Source organism: Hemitrygon akajei, chromosome 18 (assembly GCF_048418815.1).
Source record: "Hemitrygon akajei chromosome 18, sHemAka1.3, whole genome shotgun sequence".
Taxonomy (NCBI): Eukaryota; Metazoa; Chordata; class Chondrichthyes; order Myliobatiformes; family Dasyatidae; genus Hemitrygon; species Hemitrygon akajei.
The window spans coordinates 20,878,359-20,892,940 of NC_133141.1; the positions used below are offsets into that span (position 1 = coordinate 20,878,359).

A 14,582-nucleotide genomic window follows, 5' to 3' on the forward strand; every position below is an offset into this window, starting at 1 on the left:
CCACAATATGCTGCTGCTTTCTAATTGCACTATTTTTCTTTTGCCGCCTACTCTTTTGTTTGCCAGTTTCTGATCTCTGCAAATTAGCGCGAAAAATCTAATTCTGAACAGATTTGGTCTTAAATGGATTTATTGCACAGAGAACCAGAGAACAGTGGGTTTTTAAAATTTGTCGTCTTTACAATTTGCCATTCGGTTTCTAGAATTGGGATGTTAACGAATGAAAAAGTATCCATGATCCAAAATAACATTTTGTGACAATGGCATCAGCCTGAAGCCATTATATTTAATTTTGTAATTTTTTGTTGTATTTACAAAAAATGCATGCCGATAAAATAAAATGATATATTACAATATTTATAATATTCTCTTAAAAATTCCAACCACACCTTTCAGCATTTGCTTTGTGCTGCTTACAACATAGCCTGTACATATATGTGTGACTCTGTTTTATACATCGTTTTCTACTAACGAGGGAAGCTAACGAGGGAAGAAAACATGAATCCTCATTTAGTTGTCATCCGGCGCAGGATGACAAGAAGTGAAAATGAAATGAAGCTGCACGGTCTGCCACTTGCACTCAGCACTGTGACTTGGCGTGCGAGTTTATTTATTTCTTTTTTTTAATTAATTTTTTTAAACAAATGTGATTATTAGAGAAAAAACATTATATGTGACTACAGAAGCAAGAAAAACATGCATCAAAGTGCCAACTGCAAACCATCACTGATGAAGATGTAAATGTTCGTTTTCTTTTTAAATGATATTGGAAATTCAAAAACTGTATCAACTTGGATTAATACACATCTTGGTGCTGCGTATACTCTGTTATCCAGTACCCAAAAATTGCACCACAGAGATAAATTGCCATGTACACAGCATTCCTTACCTCCGTATAAAATGTCTACTCTGCAATATGAAGGTGATTAATCAATACTGCAAGATACAAATGAACGATCTTTAAAGCCCTAGTTTTGGTTTACATTGAAATTTAAATACAACAAGCCATTCTTGTATTTTAATTTTCCCCTTTCAGGAGGATACAGAGCAGCAATTTATGTGCAACAATGGCTGTATGTTCAGAACATTAGCTATTAAACATACACACAACCCCCCTTTTTTGTTACTTCTACTGAGGTTGGATGAATGATTCATTAAAGAGTTTGTAAATACTTGAAGGGCACGATATTAGGCTGTCCCCCAATATAGTGTATGTTTTTCAGTGGAATGCCTCAGCCATAAGACAAAACCACTGGGTGGACAAAGTACTTGTGTCTGTGGTCTATGACTCTACATGCATGATTTCTGATCACAGCATGCTATCATGCAAATCATTTCTATGCATTGAACGAGCACAATTTTTTTGGAATCGGTCTGAGCAAGTCCCCCTCAGTCCGAAAATAAAACCCACGTACCTCCCCTTATCCCCAAACAACATGAAGCCCATGTAGAAAAATATGCAGATATAAGAAAGAAACCATGACTAAAAATAAAGGCATGGGCTAAATGTTACATTTGCTGAACAGATCATGGAAGGAGGCAACCATAATTTTGCATGGTCAAACAAACCTTGGTATTGTTTTTTTTTTGTCTGAACGAGTGAACTAAAATGAGAAAATAAAATCTCTGTCTGACCCCCTTGGCAATGTACTGATCCTAGCAGCCATAGTTTGTCCTTTGTTGCAGTGACTGCCAAAATATAGTAGATGCAGTAACCACCTATTGGAGTTTATTGAATCCCCTTTGCTGTACAGGGTCCTAGTGTCATGAGAGGGGAAGGTCACTGCCGTCTAGGCAACAACTGTATATTGTAAGCAGATTATGTTTGGTATAGATCTCTAGCTGAGAGTTCTTTTTGTTCTAGAAATTGGGTCACTGTTCTGCATTGATATATATATATATTTATATATATCTATATACTTTAAGTCTGTAAACAACATTTGCTTTCAAATGGAATTTTTTTCACAACTTAGATTCCCTGATGTCTTTTTGGTTGTTTCTGCCTTTATCATTGCCTTTTCGATCCTTCTCTTGTTTCTCAGGCTTAGTTACACTGTCGTATGATGGCAGTGATGCAGTGGAGGGAGTTCCTTCCTTTTTTTCTTGATTGGTGTTACCATTCTCATTTGCATGCCCTCCTGATTTAGTATACGGAAGTCTTCCTTTGGTGGTGATCTTTCGCCTCGCCAAATGTGCCCTATAAGCCCGCTGAATAATGATGGCGCAAACTTCTTCGTGCTTGCGTCGAAGCGTGGTCGTGATCGGCTCATAGGATACCTTGGAGGGATTTGACGCCACAAACCTCTCCTCCATCTGTTGCCGAAGAACATCCATTTCTCCGCTCTCACCCAGCACGCGCTTGGTAAATGCAAATAAGATATCCAGACAATGAATCCTATCTCCGCTCACCATGGGCAAGTCCATGGCAATGAGTTCTATGTGATTGGGTTTAGGAACTCTAAGAGGTGCTTCCAAAGTATCAGCAAAGTCAGATAACTTGTTGTACTCAATGAACTGTGTGGCATCAGGGTCAAACTTCTCCCAGATTTCATAGAATGTCTCAAAGTCATCCTCACTCAATGGTTCAGCGCTCTCCTCTGTAGCCACGCTGAAGTTCTCCAGAATAATGGCAATGTACATGTTCACAACAATCAAAAATGATATGATGATGTAACTGACAAAGAAAAATATTCCCACAGACGGATTGCCACAGTCTCCTTTAACAGCAGTGCCTGGGTTCTCCTTTTCAATGTCACAATCTGGTGGTCTGTTTAAGATTGGCAAGAGTAAACCATCCCAGCCAGCAGATGTAGTGACCTGGAACAAGCAGATCATGCTGTTGCCAAATGTTTCAAAGTTAAACATATCATCAATACCAGCTTCTTTCTTGACGTACGCAAAATTAGACATTCCAAATATGGAAAAGATGAACATGACCAAAAACAACAGAAGGCCAATGTTGAACAAGGCCGGCAGAGACATCATTAAGGCAAACAATAGCGTTCGTATTCCTTTGGCTCCTTTGATCAGACGCAAAATACGACCAATTCGAGCCAATCGAATTACTCTGAAAAGTGTTGGTGACACAAAGTACTTTTCAATTATATCAGCCAGGAACATTCCTAAGGAAACAGAAGAGATTTTATTAACAGTTCTGCTTTAACGCAATTAATTCCCTCACAAATGAAACACAGCATTGCAATAAACTAATGATTAGGGCAGTCCATGCAAGAATAGCTTGTGAAATCTGTTTACCAACTTTCTCACTTCATATCATTAATGATAAAACAATGTATTAACTGTACAGTCAGAACATCAAACCTCAATGCACATTACAGCTTTGGAAGTAACATGGGTTCCAGTATTTATGAAGTTCAGATGACAACAACCTCAAAAAACTTTGTTGCAATGGAAATTTTTGTGAAAAAAATGGAGCAATATTTTATGTTTACATTTTTCAATTTACAGTTTATCCAAATTTTATCCTAATTTATTTAATCCTAATTTTTAATTAGGATTACAGCCTAATCCTCAAGCCCCAATAAATCTGAAATGTTTCCTTTCTATACTTGTTCTGCAGTGGCTTTCCGTATATTTCATATGGAAAACAAATACCCTGGACAGCTTCCCTGATATTCTCTCAGACGTAAATAATTTGGAATGTGTTATATCCTGGAATATAAACTCCAAATTCAAATAATCATCTTCCAATTTGTGCTAAAAGCATTAAAACTATACCAGGGTGGAGGTCAGAGTTCTTGATGACACTACAGGAAAATGTTCAGATTGACTGTGTCTTCTGATGCCCAATTGCTTCCTCTCTTTCCAGAATTGCACAACAAAACCAATAATCATTTACATTCAAATATAAAAGACAGGTCACTTAAGTACCACAATGTAGCCAACACTTGCAAAATTAGAGGCCAGCAAATATAATTTCCTTCATAATTGGAGAGAAGAAAACTGTTATGCAAGTGCAGAACTTATTCACTAGTGGTTCAGGAGGTTAAAGAGAAGATCAAGTTCCTCAAGCCTAGTTTTGTGCCTATTTTTTGTTTAACCTTCATGGAGAATGTGGCAGTTCAACAAACAATTCCTATTTTGCATCAACAACAGTAACATAGGTGCTGGGTTGGGACCAATTTCTTTGTCACCGGTAATGTAATGCTAGTAAGCAAGTAGCTCTCTTTCCCTCAATTTTAAATTCTACATTAAACGTTCGTAAGCACCAACCAGCTGCCTTCCAAACACAAAGGCGGTTGCCAGACTGGATACTCACAGAGACAAGTTCTTCACCCTTCTACATCTGTGTTGGACTCCCCTCTTATCCCTCAATAAAAGGATGAGTGTAAAATTGGTGTTGCATTGAATCCAGTCAGTTTCTCGTGAGGAAAGAGTTAGATTTAACTTGCTTCTAATGCTTTTATGTTTTTGGGAAATATATTTTATACATTTGCTGTTGTGGCTTTTCATTGTATGCATGACAGTGAAAGAACATTAAATGCCTTTGACTCAAGAGCAAGCACTCCCACATTACAGCACAGGTCAAATTCAGTGCCAGAGTCCGTCCAACATGGTTTAACAATTCATCTTAATCTCAGCTGCAATGTAGTGTTGGATTATCTTCAGGTGGGAGACTTTCATCTAAAAATCTAACTTAGATTCAAACCTGGAGACGAAAGGCGAGACAAACATGTGAAAAGTTAAAACAGAATCCAGCCTGTTCTTCAAATACCCAACATTTAACCACATTCTCACGACAGGGTTGTGCAGCATTGGAAGATGGCGTTTTTTTTTTTGCTTTTCTTTTGTTTTGTAACGATCGCCCTTCCTGGCACAATTGTCCCTGCAATTGTGAGATTACTGGCCCAAAACAATCGGGTTAACTATTATTCTGCTTTGATTAAATTATGGGTGCACTGTTGCACAGACATGGGCTTTTCATTCATTAAACGTAAAGACAATGATCTTTAGGTATCATTACTTACCCACAATGGAAAGGATCACAACCACAAAGTCAAATATATTCCACCCAATTGTGAAATAGTAATGCCTCAGTGCAAAAAGTTTAAGTACACATTCACTTGTGAAGAAAATAATGAAGATAAAGTTGATCCAGTACAGAATATTTTCACTCTCTTTGCTTTGACCATCTGTTTCCACCATCATCGTTACCATGTTGAGGCAGATCAGGATCATGATGACAATGTCAAAAACCTGTTGAGTGACGAAGTCATAGACTCCGCCCTGGATTATATTCTACAACAAAAAAAACATACACAGAATGAATATTATAGAAATAGAATCGCAAATTAAACTAAATTTCTTCTGTGAATGATCCAGATTCCCCCAGTTTGCTACCTGTCCATGTGTCCGTTTAAAAGCCTCTTAAACACCATGAATGCATCTCCTTCCCACCATCTTACCTGGCAGCCCGTTCCAGCCACCTACCACTCTCTGTGTAAAGAAAAGCTTGAATTGCACACCTCTCTTGAACTTCCCCCTCTCACCTTAAAAGCATATTCTTGATTGCCTTGCAAAGAACTACATAACATTCTTTGTTTTTGTCATCTAAGAAAAAGAAACTTTGATTTCATGTAAAAAAAAAAGTGAGTCACACCTTTACTGAGGAGGAGGGGATGAGAAGGGTTGGAGGTGAGGGAAGGGAGGAAGGGAGAAGAAGAACCATACCACAGCTTTCCCCAACATCATGTTGGGGCTGACGATAATAAAATACTTAGATGGAATTACAAAATGGATCAGAAATGATAAGTGCTTGTCAAGCTTTTGAACACAAGTAATGCTTTGCAAAAGCAAGCTTAGAATTGTGCCTCAAAACTTTAGGCATCAGAGGAGTTGTGCTAAATGGGTGCAACGGGGTCAGCTAAAACTTTAATCACATCCCAAGCTCCAATGCACTGTACGTGTCTAGCGCTGAAAGTGTAGCAACTGATACTATTTGATACACAAGGTCAAGTTAGGGGAGAAATGGTAACTAGATCTCAGGGGTCTGTGTTGTGGTTGGCATCTTTTGGCTGGGAGTGGTGGAGGAAAAGTGTTGGGGGTGGCAGTGGGCCCCAGGAGCCGGTGACTTGGTAAACAGGAAGTGGAACAGGGCTGGTCTTTGAGATAGATTGCTCAAGATGGCATCAAGCTGCGACTGCCATTGAAGTCGAGGCTCAGTTTTACTTGTTTTTAAAAAAAAATTTGGGGGGGTGCTCATGGGCTGGTTTTGGGGACAGAGTAGGTAAAGGTCATGTTAAGATTTAGGGACAGGAATTTGAGCAATTAGAAGATAGGCTGGAGTCTTTAGTCTCTGTCCTGCAGACTGAGGGTCAAATACCAAATACAGAAGCCAAGGCCCATTGACCAGAGCCCGGGGTCTTTGAATCTCTGCAAGCCTGCTGGGGTAGTCGAAGGCCTAATGTCTGCGTGCCAATATCCAAATCTGAGTCCGATTAAGGCTGGAGATGGAAGAAGGCTGCATGTCTTGGGGGTAAGAGGTGTTTGTGTGCATGTGTGCATATATAGTCTGTATTGTTGTATTCTGGTTTGTGTTCCGTGTTGTCCTGCCGAGCACCGTGCGTATGTTATGATGGGGCCAGAATGTGTGGTGACTCTTGTGGGCTGCCCCAGAACACATTTTTGGGGTGCTGGTTGTTAAGGCCGTTAAGGCCAACAACACATTTCACTGTAAATTTCAATATACATGTGATAAATAAACTTGAATCTTGAATGTGGGCTTGCAGCAGGTGAGCGGGCATGCATATGGTGATCAGGGCCAACACCATGCAGTGTGCTGGGGTCGGGTATGACCAAAACACCATGTAGTGGAGTGGGTTTTATTGGCATTGGGGTCAGCAGGTTCAGTGAAAGCAGGGGAAGAAGTCTAGAATCAGGAGGCAGTGGATGGGATAGGGGAGGGTTATTGTCCAATGGCAGAAGATAAGTAATTCACTTACCTGTCAGATATTCCAGACCAGCACTGTGGTGGTTAAACCAAGTCATCCCAGGAATGGCTAAGGGGTGCTCCCAGGACAATGTAGTCCAATTTGCCCCACAGCCATCCAAAAGGAAATTGCATGGGGGAATACTATCATCCCCCATGCCCTGATAGGTAAATAGTCAATTCAGTTCAAGAAGGAACCGGTCAAATTTCGGGAAACTATGTCAACAGTTTCACTGGGGAAACAAGTTCAATTTTCAATTATATAACTCTGGAAAAACACATCATGGGACAGAATTTCTCAGTATGGATGCCTAAAGACTGGATTTCACCCCCATTTTGGTATGTTGAACTTGCATGTACCCAAATAGATGACACATGAAAAAAAACACGGAATTGGGGAATAAATCCAGATGAAAAACAGGTAGAGTATTTTTCATTTTGAATCACATGCAAAAAAAACCCCTGATTTGTAGATCACATCTTGAATATTCAATTTTTGTCAGGAAATGAAGAAATGGCTGCACATCAGCTAACAACATTGGAAGGACAATCAAACATACTGAGGTAATCTGTGGCTGGATTACACAGCCAAACTTCCTGAAAGTCAGGAAGTTGCTCCAGAAAGTTCAATGGTGCAGTCTGACATGAACATTGGCTTTTATGCTTAATTTGTGCAGAAAGAAAATCATTCATAAATGGGTTTGATTTCTCAGTATTCCAAAGCAAAGCCATCTGGTGTGCAGTCTAAAAATCACCTATTTTATACAGAACAAACCATTCAGAGAACTGAAGCAGTGATTTCAGCAAATTACAGCCAATAGATTCCTCCCCCTTCCATAATCCAAACAGGCAAACAGAACAACAGTCTTATTTTCACATAATAGTCCCTATTAAAGTTACAACCACTGCCTGCAATATTACTGAATTTTGACAATTGTCAGCAATCTTATTTTCACTGTCATGGAATTATTCATGCTTAATTAATGAAGAACAACTCTGGTACATTTCCCACCAGTTCCATCAGTGGTTTGTTGTACCTGTGTAGTACTTACCAATGGCCTTGGAATGGGCTTCTGAGGCTTCTTGGACCCCAGCTTTTTCATTGCATTGTAATATTTCTTTTGTTCTTCTGTCATAAAGATGTCCTGACCTCCAAAGTATAGAGAACAAAGAAAAACTGGTTACAATCTTCAGAATTTTACCATGCATATATTCTCATTTGCTTTCCCACTCACACCTTGTTAAGCCAGTGACTCTTGGCTGGAGTGCAGTTGGTCAGATGATTATCTAATGGGTATTTATTGGGCTAAGAGCCAGGACAGCAAGTGGTGCTGGACTACTAGGCCGCTGACCATTTCAATTCCATTTTGAGCTACGCGAGCTAATATTGTTAAATGGCTCTCTCACCTCGGGTAACAACATCCTCCCCTTGAACAACTAGCATTAACCACTTTCTCAAAAGAAATCAAATCTTGCCTTCTAGTCATTACTATCTAATGTCCCTCTCTGATATTCTTTTGTTTCTAAAATACCTAACTGTACTATTGTCTCTAAATACATCGATCTTTTCTGCTGCAATGTGAAGCTTCCCAATTAGATTTCTGACCCTGTCTCAGCATTCTCTACTCCATCAACATCTCTCCTCTATTGTTAAGGCGATGCCTTGAAAAGGCAGCATCCATCATTTAGGACCCTCACCATCCAGGACATACCCTCTTCTCAGGGAGGTGGTGCAGGAGCCTGAAGACTCACGCTCAGTGTTTTGGAAACAACTTCTTCCCCTTTGCTGTTGGATTTCTGAAAAACTCATGAAGCCATGAATATTTCCTCGTTGTTCCTTATTTTTCGCTTTTTTTGTAATTTATAGTAAAATTATGGCTTGCACTATACTACTACTACAAAAATAAAATATATGTGAGTGATAATAAACACGATTCAGATACAGAAGTCCAAAGGAAATGACTTAACCTGACTACTCTTACTAGCCACAGCACTTGTTTCTCTTTCCAACCTCACACTATTACTTCTGCAGTCTCAAAACGATCTAAATTTGGGTCTCCTTTCAACTACATGCTACCCATTAGTAACTTCACTCAAAGACGTGGTAGTTAACTGTCCTAAGATGGATGAGTGGAGGTTGGAGGAGGATAGGATCAGGATCAGCTGTGATGCTCCCTGTGGTCCAATCTCTCACTAAGGTCTTATACACAAATAATCACTACTTGGGCAAGATTCAGAGGTGGTATCTGTGGAATCAAAACCTAAAAGGTAGTCAGTGACCTAAGATGAGAGGGGACAATGATTTGGCAGGGACAAGACAAAAAAAAGAGTCAATGCAGCATGGGTCTTTAGTCACCTGATATAACAAATGTATATTAAATATTCACATATAATTAGAATAATTCTGAATATATTGATAACAATAAATTTTGATATTTGCACACTGACGTCCAAATGGATAAGTTGTCTCAAGCATCTGTTATAAAGAAAGTTAGAAATCGTTATTGGAATTTTCTCATGCAAAAGAACTTATCTTTTTCTTCTGTTGGTTGAAGTTGTCAATGATGACACCAATGAAGAGGTTCAATGTGAAGAATGATCCAAAGATGATGAAGATCACGAAATAGATGTACATGTAGATATTGTCCTCATAGAATGGTTGTTCTTCAACCTAAAACAATAATAAATTATTAATCATCTTGCTGCACAATAACACTCTACAGAGGTTAGTGACTTACCTTATAATATCCCACCAACCATATGTCTGGACCATAATAGAATACTCCCCAATTGTGGTTTTAAGAATATTTTTCGAACAGCAGGTAAGCAACTTTTAAACTGCCTACATAAACTGAGTATTGAGCAGCCCTTGGGCTATCTGTTCTGGAGAAGCCTAACCGGGACCAATGGAAGTTTCTGAAGTTATTGGGAAACTACTTCTTTTCTGTAGAGGTCAGAGGAGATGTGCTGCTCCTGGCTCCACAGATGCTCTGATAACCAACACTGATGTGACCCTGCCACCCTTTAGTTCGGCTCTCACCGTCCTGACCCCTGACACATCCCCACCACCTCAAAATGCCACTGAGTTACCTCAGCCTGAATTGCCACTGACCACCACTGGCTAATGCAAATTCCTTCTGCCATCTAAATCTGGCATTTAGTTAATATCATGCTGAAAACAGCTCATTCAAATTTCTTCTGATAGTATTTATTGCAGGCTCTCAAGAGACTGGGAGTTCTTAGTCATTTACTGAGCAGAGCTATATGGTTCTGTACATGCTTGAAGTGTTGTCATGCATAATTCACAGAAGGCTGACACAAGGGATTCTGCAGATGTTGGAAATCATGAGCATCACACACACACACACACAAACAATGCTGGAGGAATTCAAACAGGTCAGGCAGCATCCATGGAAATAACTGAACAGCTGACGGTTTGCACTGAGAACCTTCATCAGTCTTGATTCATTCAGTCCAGTTCATTTCCTTCCATGGATATTGCTGCCTGGCCTGCTGAACTCCTCCAGCATTTTGTGTGCATTATTCACTTGCTGGTGTGCAGGTACCGCAAACATTGAGGGAAGTTTGCAGAATGTTATCTTTTATGGCTAGGGGAATTGAGTAGTGAGTTTATGCTTCAGTTATATAGGGCAGCAGTAAGAGCGCATTTAGAGTACTATGTATGGAACTGACCTACTTACTTAGGGGAGAATGTTCCTACTTTGAAAGCAGTCCAGAGGTTTGATGGACTGATAACTGGGAATGATGCTACAATGAGACCACTCTCAGGTTGAAGGAGCAACACTTCATAATCCATCTGGGTAGAGGGGTAGAGTCCAAACTGATGACATGAACATGGATTTCTCTAACTTCCGGTAATTTCTTCCCCCCTTCCCCTTCTCTCTTCTCTCTTTTTTCATTCGTCATTCTGGCTCTCCACTTACCCCTTCCTTTCTCCTCACCTGCCGATCACCACCCCTTCTCCATCATTTTTTCCCATGGTCCTCTCTCCTATCCTATCAGATTCCTTCAGCCCTTTACCTTTTCCACCAACCACCTCCCAGATTCTCACTTCATTCCCCCTCCCCCACCAGGTTTCATCTATCACCTGCCTCTTCCTCCTCATTCTGGCTTCTTCCCCTTTTCTTTCCAGTCCTGATGAAGGGAGTTGGCCCAAAATGTCAACAGTGCATTCCCCTCGTTAGATGCTGCCTGACCTGCTGAGTTCCTCCTGCATTTTGTGCGTTGCTCTGGATTTCCAGCATCTGCAGGATCTCTTGTGTTTATGATATCGGGAATGGGCAAGTTGTCTTCAGAAGACAAATTTGACAGACTGTGCAAGCGTACAATAGATATGGAAGAAAGGTGACTTGAATAAGAGACAAGATCATGACAGGTATTGACATCGTGGTGTAGATTAGGTTTTTCCTGTTTTAGGAGAATCACAAACTAGGGGGGTCACTGTTTAAAAATAAGGGATCACTCATTTAACAGAAAAATATTGCCTCATCTTCAAGGGATAAATTCCTTTTGAACTCTTCTCCAAAGAACAGTGGAAGCATAATTTTTGAAACATTTTCGGACAGAGTTAGATAGATTCTTCATAAGGTGGCGATAGGTTACCAGAGGTAGGTTAATGTAGAGTCAAAGTTAAAAATTGGAACAGTTTAGAACTTATTTACTGGCAAAGTGGGCTCATTCGTGTTCCTAATTGGCCTGATTGTGTGTCCATGCATATATTTGTCAACATTGTTGGAAATAAGCAAGTACTCAAATTGAAGATTCTAGTTAACATGCATAATGTGTTATTCCTGCCTTTTTTTTCTAATGGATGGTCTTGGATCCGTGGAATCACTTTGGACGTAGGCTCTTGAAGAGGTATTGCTTCTGGATATTTTGTCTCTGCATGAAAGGTGTTCCCCTGCATGGCATTGATATCGTTGGGGAGTGGGTGGGGAACAAAGGTGCAAGAGGAGATCTCTGCTCTGCAGTAAATCAAGACAGGACCCAACTGCAGCACAGACCAATTGAAGGAACTTGACAGAAGAATATAGCTGTTTGGGCAGCAGTTTGGAAGTAGTCTTAGAGGTGCAGGAAGAGATAATTTCCATTGTGAGGTTGGGGGACTGAGACATGTCAGAGCAAGAGGAGGTCTCTGACCCCCTGAGAGAGACCGTTTCCCTAGAGATTGGAAGTGTGTTGATCTGCAGGGTCGAGATGTCCAAATGTGAGACCTGAAGAAATCCACAAAGTTAAGGAATTAAAATTAGTCTGCACTTGTCATGATGGAAATGAAAATAATCAATCCTGACAAGCTCATCCCCTTAAATTGCTTACTCCTGAAAAAAAAAATCACAAGGCAGTTTACAAGTCGGGGTGTCAAGGAATAACTAAGAGTTTGAATTACTGAATTGAATCTGATGAATTAATATAGCAAAGATGTAAGCAAAAAGGCTACTAAAGAGAAAACCACAGTAGATCGAGGCTTGTTAAGTAGACCAAGGTGACATCAATTTCCTGTACAATTCCAGTGTGTCACTCAGATTATATTTCTTTGTTATATCATTGGCGCTCAGTTTACTTTCAGTCTATGAACACTGGCCTACCTGCAAAACAAAATTGATGCAATTGCCATCAATAAACATACAACTGCTCAGTAACAGGGATATTTATAAGGGAAACCACATTAGAAATCAACGACGTAGGTTCATGGATAACAGCGTTACAAAATACATGGTGTTTACTTCAATGTTTGTACCGTGTACTGCTATCTGATGGAACAACATTCATGTCGGCAGGCACAGGCTCAGCTGAACAACACAGACAATGTTCTTCAGTGCTGAGCAAATGGCTTCAAACCTTTCCCTCCAGAGCAGGGCGTCCTGACCATTTTTATGCCATGGACCCTTACCATTAACCGAAGTGTCTGTGGTTGGAAACCTCCACTCTAGAAGTGGAACTGCAGTCTGTTAAGCAATCAGTACCCATGTGCAAACCCTCAACCTGCGTGCCAACCCATCACACAAGCATGAGCTCATAGGTACAAACAATCCAAAGGGATGTGCCAGGTCTCTGGAGTGGGAGCACAGTCACAAGAGTTGGTTAGAAAACCTACTTAATAGAAATTTGGCAAATATTATTGGCCCTGTTTAGCATCCAAGGGGTCAAAGTTTTAATGGAGATCAATGTTTGCACAAATCATTTGTTCATGTGGACCACTCTTGAAAAAAAAACTCTACAGACGTACTGCTGAAAGTATCCAGATTTGATAAGCAATTCGAATGGGCAGGAAGCAAGAGGTTGCAGAGAGTGGTGGGCTCAGCCCAAGATATTATAGGTTCATCTCTCCTCACCATTGGTAGTATCTGCATGTCTCAAGGAGGAAACATCTATCAAAGATTCCTCCCCAGTCCAGGCCATCCTTTCACAGCTACCATTAGGCAGAATGTACAGAAGCTGAAGTCCCACACCGCCAGTTTCAGGAACAGCTACATCCCTTCAACCATTTGGTTCTTGAACTGACCTGCACAACCCTACTCACTACCTCAGTAAAGCAACACTGACTATTTTGCACTACAATGGACCTTTTTGCTTCTAATTGTGTTTTTTTCTTGTAAATTTTGTGTATAATTTATGCTTAATGTGTTTATAATGGCTGCTTATCTGATGCTGCTGCAAGTCAGCTGTGTAACACGCACAAAATACTGGAGGACTCAGCAGGTCAGGCAGCATCTACGTTTCGGGCCGAGGCCCTTCATCAGGGCTGGAAAGGAAGGGGGAAGATGCCAGAATAAGGTGGTGGGGGAGGGAAGGAGTACAAGATTGAAGCCAGGCAAGGGGGAAGGTAGATGAGTGGGGGAGGGAGAAGTAGTAAGAAGCTCAGGGTGATATGTGGAAGAGGTAAAGGGCTGAAGAAGTAATCTGATAGGAGAGGAGATTGGACCATGGGAGAAAAAGGATGAAGGAGGCGGAGCACCAGGGGGAGGTGACAGGCAGGTGAAGAGAAGAGGCAAGAGGGAAGCCAGAATGGGGAATGTAAGGGGGGAGGGGAAAGAAAGAGAAATTACTAGAAGTAGACTCACAGATTAAGTGTTGCCTCTGGTGTAGGAATTCTTGCAGAGATAAGTGGCAGGAGGGAGATCAGTAGGGAGGGACGATCGAACAAGGGAATCACTTCGTATACATATTCACAAGTTCATGTGCACGTGGACTTGCACGCACATATGATAACGAACTCTGTTTTATGTTCTTGTCTTTGAATACAGCTTGCAAGCTAACGGACAATTGTAGAAGGTCTCACAATCCTGATCTGTTCATTTCTGGTCTGTGATGATAAGCATCATCTACAGGCCTCCACCAAAAACCACTGCATTATTGAAGGGTGGAATTGCAAACTTAACTACACTGAAAATTAGGAAAATTATTTAATTCATTTCCTTTGGTCTCTTATGCTATTTCAATTAAGTCATGATGAGTTATACTTCAGCTTCACCCACCTTTACCTTATACCCGACAAAGACATAATAAACTTAATCTTAAAAATTCCTTTTGCCTCAAGATCCATAGATTTGGTTGGAAAATATTAGATTTCCAGATGTCCTTGCATAAACGTGCTTCCTGCTTCTGTATGATA

At 40.5% G+C, this 14,582-nt stretch overlaps 1 protein-coding gene across 5 annotated transcripts in view; it reads right to left on the reverse strand.

The window, feature by feature from the left end:
* Positions 1-250: 250 nt before the first annotated feature.
* Positions 251-14,582, reverse strand: part of LOC140741175 (sodium channel protein type 8 subunit alpha-like) — a 234,428-nt gene continuing 220,096 nt past the window's right edge. For all 5 annotated transcript variants that reach the window (XM_073071042.1, XM_073071044.1, XM_073071041.1 and 2 more), the window contains exons 25-28: positions 9,483-9,620; positions 8,002-8,106; positions 4,989-5,259; positions 251-3,122 (exon numbers count right to left, since the gene is read on the reverse strand). In XM_073071042.1, the coding sequence (XP_072927143.1) occupies positions 1,963-3,122; positions 4,989-5,259; positions 8,002-8,106; positions 9,483-9,620 (1,674 nt within the window). In that variant the 3' untranslated portion in view covers positions 251-1,962. The remainder of the gene's footprint in view (positions 3,123-4,988; positions 5,260-8,001; positions 8,107-9,482; positions 9,621-14,582) is intronic.